Source organism: Manis javanica, chromosome 11 (genome assembly GCF_040802235.1).
Source record: "Manis javanica isolate MJ-LG chromosome 11, MJ_LKY, whole genome shotgun sequence".
Classification (NCBI taxonomy): Eukaryota; Metazoa; Chordata; class Mammalia; order Pholidota; family Manidae; genus Manis; species Manis javanica.
The window spans coordinates 28960777-28969608 of NC_133166.1; the positions used below are offsets into that span (position 1 = coordinate 28960777).

The 8832-nt window shown below is 37.3% G+C and overlaps 1 protein-coding gene across 1 annotated transcript; it reads left to right on the forward strand.

The window, feature by feature from the left end:
* The first annotated feature begins 1148 nt into the window (after positions 1-1148).
* On the forward strand, positions 1149-2117 carry LOC108404300 (olfactory receptor 5M5-like). Its single transcript, XM_017671828.2, has one exon. The coding sequence runs from the start codon at positions 1179-1181 to the stop codon at positions 2115-2117; it is 939 nt and encodes a 312-aa protein (XP_017527317.1). The 5' UTR covers positions 1149-1178.
* Positions 2118-8832: the final 6715 nt, after the last annotated feature.

Below are 8832 nucleotides of genomic sequence, written 5' to 3' on the forward strand. Positions count from 1 at the left end.
TGTCAGTTCTTCCCAAATTAACATCTCAATTCAATAGAATAGCATTCTAATTACAAAAAAAGATTATATATATATATTTTTGAACTTGATAAAATAATGTCAAAGTTTACCTGGAAAAATATATGTAAGAATAGCCAGAAAGTTGCTCCCAGATATTAAAATTAATTACTTATCGTATTTAAATGTTTAGTCCTTGTTTTAGAAAAGACTACCAACATAATCAGAAATTCACTCAAATACTTATGAATGTTTGATCGTATGATAAAGCTGGAGTTTTGAATCGACAGAATCAGCTAGAAAATGATTTCACCAACAAATGGCATTATATCACCTGGCTGGCTATTTGGAGAAATAAATAAAAAGGGTTGACTACCTCATTCTTTATATCAAAATTAAACTACAGACAGATTGAAGATTCTAATATAAAAATGAAATCCGGTCAAGCTCTAGAATAGAACAAGAGATAACTTTGTAAATAATCTTAAATTGAGGAAGACTTATCTAACCATGTCACAAAGATCAGAATTCAAAAATAAAAAGACTGATAAATTTGACATCAAACCATTTAAAACTTACTGCATAGCACAAAGAAAAAAGCCAATCATACCAATTATTAAGGCACAAGTGGCAATCTGAAAATAATTTGCAATATATATCCAAAAAATGGCCAGTTTCCTTCACAAACAAAGAGCCCTGGTAAATACAATGTTTAGAAGATCAACAAACTAATAGCAAAATTAGCAAAGGAACTGAACTGATCATAAAAAAGAAACACACATGCAAATAATTGTTTGAAGAAATGCTAACATCTGCTCATAATTTTTAAAAAAACACACAAATCAAGAGGATGTGAGTTACCAAAATTTGCCATTGTGGTGACAAAAGTGTATAATTTCATAAAATTTGGGGTTTGTGGGAAAACCAGTATTCTTGTACAATATTGTTGGGGGTGTAACTTTGTGCAGCTTACTTAGAGGTCAATTTGTCAGTCACCATCAGAGAAAATGATTGAGTGCAGTGACATGGTCTCCTAAGGCCAATGACAGCCCTTAACCACTGGGATAGTGAAGTCAAATTTTGTCATCTGCTCCTGGAACTAGCAGGTAAGAAGTCTTCATTCTTCAGTATCTAATCCCTAAAATCACGTTTGTTCTTTTTCCAACCAGAGAGAGAACAAAATGAAGAGAGGCAATCGTACCACAGTGACCGAGTTTGTCCTCATGGGATTCACAGACCGTCCTGAGCTTCAGCTTCCCCTCTTTGTGGTGTTCCTGGTAATTTATCTCATCACCCTGGTAGGAAACCTTGGCATGATCCTGCTCATCAAGGTGGATTCGAGGCTCCACACCCCCATGTACTATTTTCTCAGCCACCTGGCATTCATTGATCTATGTTACTCCTCTTCCATTGGGCCTAAGATGCTGCAGAATTTACTGGTGAAGAAAAAGACCATCTCCTTTTCAGGCTGTTTTGCCCAGCTCTACTTCTCCAGTGCCTTTGCCACTACTGAATGCTTCCTCTTGGCCACGATGGCCTATGACCGCTACATGGCCATCTGCAACCCCCTGCTTTACACAGCCATTATGACCCAGCGTGTCTGCAGGGAGCTGGTGATAGGGGTCTATACTTACGGTTTCCTAAACTCTGTGATACAGACAGTTCTGACTTTCCAGTTGTCTTTCTGCGATTCCAACATCATCCACCATTTCTACTGCGCTGACCCCCCTCTCCTGGCCCTCTCCTGCTCAGACACCCACAACAAAGAAAAGCAGCTCCTCATCTTCTCTGCAGTGAATCTCACTGGATCCCTGCTGACAGTCCTCATCTCCTACATTTGCATCCTCATCTCCATAATAAAAATCCAGTCTTCTGAAGGCAAGTGCAAAGCGTTTTCCACCTGTGCATCCCACCTCACTGTGGTCAGCATCTTCTACGGAACGCTGTTTGTCATGTACCTGTGGCAGCCTAAAGCAGGGAATTTGTGGAAGTACAACAAAGCGGTCTCTGTGTTTTACAGTCTTGTAATCCCCATGCTCAACCCCCTGATCTATAGCCTGAGGAACACAGAAGTGAAGGACATCCTGAAAAAGATGGTAGAGGGCAAGGAACCACAGTGAGTGAGTCCAGTCTGGGTTTTGTAAAGTTCCAAAGTACTGGTCTACTTGCTTGATGCAGTAATATTTAATGCCACCAATTATCACGAACTAATCAGAAATGATTTATAAGCTAGCCTGATTAATAACTATGTCCTTCAGATGTTGAACAGGAAGTGGCTTACTACCAATTAAGTAATAACATGAGCTATATATTCAAAAAGATCCCAAAAAGCCACATTCTGGGTGAAACTATAAACTAATGAGTATGGATACAAAATGGCGCACATGAATATCTATGTTGTTAGAAATATTTTCAAGTTTAAAATGGGCCATATTGTAGCAAATTATTTGTTAATCTTAAAACATGTTTCTTCATAACATATTGCTATAGCTGGTGGCTAAATTTTAAGACCAGATCACTAAAAGCTTCTTTAATCTAATGTAGTTGAAATATTGCATGCTTAAAATGAACAATAGAAATAATAGTGTTACAACTATAATAAAGGGGGAAGCAGAAAAACTGAATCAGTTAAATGTGGGGTTTTTGTTTGTTTAGAAAAAGTATCTCTTCTAATTAGAGACAGATGGAGTTCAGGGTACTTTCAGAAATGTTATAAAGTCACTTATTCAACAGTCAGGGTTTAATTTTTCTAGTCTCTGTAAAGTACAGTTACAGTGATTTTTAGTGGGAAGAGTGGAAGAGGAGGGAGTTATATATGAATTTAAGAAAGGGAAAGAGAAGTGAGGAGAAAGAGAAAGGGAAAGAGGGACCATCTCCTAAGGTAACCAAGAAAGAGAAAGGGAAAGAGGGACCAACTCCTAAGGTAACCAGGCCTGGATGTGCATGTTTCTGAGAAACGAAATTATTACCTTAAATAATCTGAATGATTTAGAGAAATGCTTTCATTTCTACAACATTGCCCATGTTCTTTGTTTCTCTTTCCACAGATCCGATAGTTTTGTTTTTTGCTGCTTGTGATCTAGTAATTCAGAAAAATAAAAACAGTTAGATAGACAGATAAAACTTCTCTTACTCAGCTCAGTAATTCAGCATACTCTTTTATTCAGCTCCTTTCTGGAGAGTTGAGTTGCAAGCTGTATTCCCGACCACTTGGGGACATGGTGCTGGCTGTGGTTAAAAAGAAAGATATTACCAGCATAAAGGAACAAAGGGAGGAGAGGTATGAAGCAAGCCCAGGAGGTAGGAGAGCTTGCACAGGGAAGGAGCAAGCAAAGTGGATAGGAAAATGCCGATGATATGAGACAGATTATTAGACCACAAGCTCCTTGAGACTAAACAGAGTATCTCTTCATTTTGCACCCCAGTACCTACCATGGTTCCTGGCACAGAACAGGCACATCATAACTGTTTGCTAAACCCAGCTGAACTCTTCTGTATTTATTCCCAGCTTCAATGGATGGGTGGACATGGGACCCAGTAAAATGGCCCAGTGGTTGGGAAGAAACAGAGGGAAGGAAGTTACTGGGGTCAGGATGGGAAGACTATTTTCAATATCCCCCAGTGAGGCTAATGTCTTTAAGGCAGAAAGACACACAAAGGCACAACACAACCTGGCTGGTGAGAGAGACGCGTCTGGAAGGTGGCATATTGGGAAGATGGCAGCCACCAGAGTTGCTGATGGGCCATGACAGGCAAGGGACCGTTACTATAGGAAGAGGTTGCTATCAGTTGAGATAAAGAAAATAAGCAGGTACCAACACGTAGATGAGAAATTGTTTTCAATAAAAAGCCATACTCATTTCTTAAATTTTTTTCTAGGACTATTTCCATGTCATTTTAGTTTAGAAAAAGAAAGAAGAGTAAATAAATATCTTATATTTTAATACATGTCTCTGAGCAAATGAATTATGCTCATGGTCTAAGTGTACATTTCATTAGCTCTCCAGTTCTCTTCAGAGAAAAATGAAGAAAATACACCACGGGACCTCTCCATAACACCTTCCAGCTGTTGAATGTATATAGTGTGTTCAATATGCTTCCTTGAGTTCCTGTAAAACAAAGTGCAAAATTGAGAATATGGTATTCATAAATTATGAAGGAGATAAGTCCGTGTGTTCCTAAATTGCCTACAGACCTAAAAAGCAAAGAGGTAGGTGTGAGGAAAGGTCTGAATCAGCTACATTTCAAGCTAATATTTTCTGTTTCCTTTCCCTTGGGGGCTCCTTTGTCTTATAAATTTCTCTCCCTGATTTAGGCCTTATAGTAAGAAAAGTCTCAGGTGCAGAATGCTCCCATTACTTACATTTAAAAAATACATATATAGCACACTATACACATGAATAGTATTAAAATCACAATATTTAAGCTGCAAGAGAAACAAACATGATTATACCTTAATTCACTTATAAAGTGAGGCTGTTTCAATAGAATAATTATACTAATTTTTTAGCCCCAAACAAATATCTTCTTAGTATGTAAATGTTACCAAAGTGATAGTTTTACCTTTAGCATATTTTAAGAGTTCAACATTTCATTGAAAGTGAAAATAAAACTGTTCTCACACAGAAATAAGATGTAAATCCATTTTCCTCATGGTAATCCTGGAAATGAATGTTATTTGCTAGCATTCACTACATAGACCATTTCCATTAACAAGTCTAGTATGTAACTGAAACATATCACGTGCATATACATACATAAACTTACACTCATTTTCACATAAAATTCTGAATTCTTTAATCAGCTTAAGTTTAAATGTCTCCTCATTTAATACTCTATTGGTTTGTCATGCTTAGAAACACGCCAAGAGGATTTTTTTATTATGTTGATCATGAAAAATGGAAACATGTAGGGCAAATTCTATTCATTTTCTTTTGTATTATTGGATGTATAATAAGTATTTCAGAAACTTAAGAAATTAAAAATCTCAAATGTGTGCCCCCAAATATTCAACTTTGCCCTATGTATAATTCTAGCATTCTTTGGAGAGCAAGGTAGATTGGAAAATATTAATTCAGTGCTCAAGAGTGGCTCCTGCCTGCAATTAAGTGGTACATCCACCAGAGAGATAGTGAGCTGCTAATGTCAGAACTTGGGGAGTTTAGGCTCCTGGGAAGGTGATGGGCTCAGCCTATTCCTCCAAGCTCTTCTTTTTGTAAAAACTGCAAACATTTTATAAATAACTAGAACTTCCATCTCTGGTAAGATACAACAAATTGAATCATCTTTATTTTTTTTTAATCAAATAATTATTTCTTATGTCATTGCAAGAGCTTAACTCTCCTAACAAAGACAGTTTCCAGAAGGTTTTATTCCGTGGCCTGAAAGACCCTGTTTTATTCCTACAAAATCACTGTCTTCACTCCGGTGTCCATTCTAGCACCTGGACAGCTACCAATGCGCAGCTTCTGCCACCTCCTGCAGGCAATCCTGTTCGCTGCCCACATTGGCTGTGGTGCAAGAAGGGATAGAAAAAAAGCCTGCCAGGCTCAAGCACTCTCCAGCTCACCTGCAGCAAGGAATTCTGCATAACCACAGGTTTCTCATACTTGGGCAAGTAAAGGGAGTGCTCCTAGGTCCACTTCTGGGTTTCCCAAGATTTTTATTCTATTTTTATGTCTTCCCTCTTAGAACCATTTTTAACTCTCCTTATCCCTGTCATCCTCTCTTTCATCTGAAAGCTATCATGAATAGTATGTTTACTTATCATCTGCCATAGCCAAACTAGCAAATAGCTTTCTTTACAGATCTTTTAGATGCAGAGTTTAAATCAATGCTAAAATTAATGTAATAAAGTAGCAAATTGAAAGGAAACTCTGATTCCTGTTATTTACATTATGAGGACTCATTTTTATTTTAAAAAGTATCTCTCACAAATTTGAACTATCTTCCCTTCTTGTATTAACCATGAATCGCAGATAGGTCCTGAAGTGTCCACAGGCACAAAATAACAATTCTATCAGCTTTAATCTAAGAATATTGTTTTTTGCTCTGCTTTAATTAATTAGGTGTTAAGACATTGTCTGCCAAGCTTTTATCTCCTGGCCTAGGGAATTCGTATTTCCCTACACATTGTTAAATTTATTAAAAGAAGGCTGTATGTATATGGCCACAATACTATACTTCTAGCTGACCGCTGCTCGTGTGTATTAATCCACTTTGGGGAACTATGTAGTAGGTGGCTGCACGGCAACCAAGAAAATAAGTCATGCTGAGCCTGAAAATATGTATGGCCTAAAAGGTGAAGATTTGCTTACCTAAAAAAAAAAGTATAGCATGGCCTCAAAAAGCAGAGAGAGCTCAAGACCTCTGCTTGGACTAGCAGTAAGCTTGGAATAGGTGGGCAGAAAATAGCAGGAGAGTTAAGGGCCTGCAGAGGCCTCATTCCACCCTCTGTCCCCTCCAGTGCTTCCTACCTTCTTGTAGAGGGGCGGCTAGGATGGGAATTCTACTTCCTCTCTTGGTCTACAAAGAGAGCAATCAGGGACCTGAGATGTGAGGATCTTAGGCTGGCAAGAGGGGAAGAAAGGTTGCAGGGGAGATGCCAATGTGTCATTTCTCGGACCCCATGGAGGGCTGGCCAGTGTTTTACTTCTTTAAGGAAGAGTGAAATATTCAAGTGCTGATGAACCATGAAGGTTAATGCAGAGTTGCCTGTTAACTGCAGTAGATGATCAATAAAAGTTAACCGAATCTCGGTTTAATCTACTCTCTCGATTTTGTTCTCTGTCTCTCACACACATGCACATCCTCATCACATAGGTGCTCTGTTGGGACCACAAGCTCCAAATCTTGATGATCAAATTGACCATCACCTTCTACTCACAGCCAGCTTCTTCTGCTTTTCACAGTTTTGTACATGGCACATTACCCCACTCACCTGGTTCACAAAAATTATAGTTACTTTTGACCTCTCCTTGTTATCTTCATATTTCAAAAGGGAGACAAGATTTATGCATTATTTACCTACCCCTTCCTTTCCATTCCCATTACCACCATTATCATTACTTTGTACCTGGATCTCTCTGTGTCTTTGTTTCTAATCTCTCCACTTCAAAGATCCTCAGTAGATTCACGTATGTATGAGTACAGTGCATGATCATATCAGCACTTAAGACCAGTAGAGAAATAATGGATTTATCAAAAAGTTAGAGTGAATGCAAGCCACAAATACACTCATATGTCTTACACCTTATACCAAAATAAATTCAGATTGATAGGATCTTAATATAATAAATGGAACCTTAAGAATACTTGTAAAATACAGATGAGTATCTGCTAGTCTGGAAATAGGAAAAGCCTTTCTAAGAAAAGAGCTAAGGTCAGAAATTGTAAATAAGAAGTGTGACATCAAAATTTTAAATTTTGGTGGAATCAAAAATTGAAATTTCTGTTACAGTAATCAAAACACCCACACAAACTTCAAAGGGGAACATATTCATGATGCATATATGACAGAATTAATATAGACAAATAAGAAAATAAATCAATAAAAGAGCAGGTACAGGATATGACTAGACAGCTGACAAAAAAAATGCCAAAAATATGCAAAAGATATTCAAGCTCATCAGCGTTCAAGGAAATACAAGTTAATACAATAGTGAGATCATTAACCTATCAGACTGGCAAAGATAATAAATATTAATAGCCATGTGATAGAGTAGAATAGAGTACAGGGATGTGTATAGGTTGCTTTTGGGAGTGTTAAGTTGGTATAAAATTTCCAGGGGGCAATTTGATGATTTCACCAAAAGCCTTAAAATTAAACACTTTTTTGATCCAGTAATTTTCTTTACAAGAATTTATTTCATGAAAATACTCCAAGAAGTGTAAAAAGATCTATGCATTTTGCAATTTACTATAATAATGTTTATAACAGTAATATATTAGTAGCAATATGAAGATATATCAATGAAGGACTGATTAAATGAAGGATAAATAATGCAATTATATATATATATAATAATGCATTAATTAAAATAATGTAGGTATATATTATTTTCATGAAAGCACACATGATATATGTATAAAGGGTTTCAAATTTTGCATATGACATAATTTTATTTGTTAAAAACTGTGAAATATATAGAAATACATAGATTCTTGGTAGTGGTTGGTATTGGTTATTTCTAGCTGATAAAATCCAGGTGCTTTTTACTGATGTCTTTGTTTAGAAATAAACAAAAAATAAGAAATCAATCCTACTCAGGATATATAGTCTTAAACCCTCAGCCAAGATTCTCACTTATATTTTTAACCCCAGATTTTACCTTCCTAGTGCCCAGTGCCAAGCCTAGAGTCAGGGGCCAAATTAAAAGGATGCTATCACAATCCAGACATCTAGTGAGTGGGGATCGTGGGATGAGTGGGTAGGAATAAGATGAGGAGGAATAAAGATGTTGCTGGGGCTTCAGATGTCTGACTGGGAGGCTGTTGGCCAAAATGGGAGATGGTTTAGCAGAGAGATACTGGGTGTTCAGTACCCATACAGAGGCTTGAACATAGCAGTGATTTGGTTATTTTTTAACAGATGAATGTGGTTCCATATGATCCTATTACAGTCAGATGTATCAGTGCACCATCCAAAATATTTTCTGGAGAATCCAAGGAGACACTAACAGAGGCAGTTTGATGTAATCAAGGAAACACGGCAATGGGAATCAAGAGACCTGTTTTACACACCAACTAGTCATATGTCACCTCACCCTTTCTCTCTGCCTAGTAGTCCTCTTGTTCTGCACAGGAACTTAAATGCCACAGTTTCAGAGGGGTCTT

What these genes read in the sequence shown, in the direction of transcription:
- LOC108404300 (XM_017671828.2), top strand. Translation starts at nt 1,179, where the DNA reads ATGAAGAGAGGCAATCGTACCACAGTGACCGAGTTTGTCCTCATGGGA.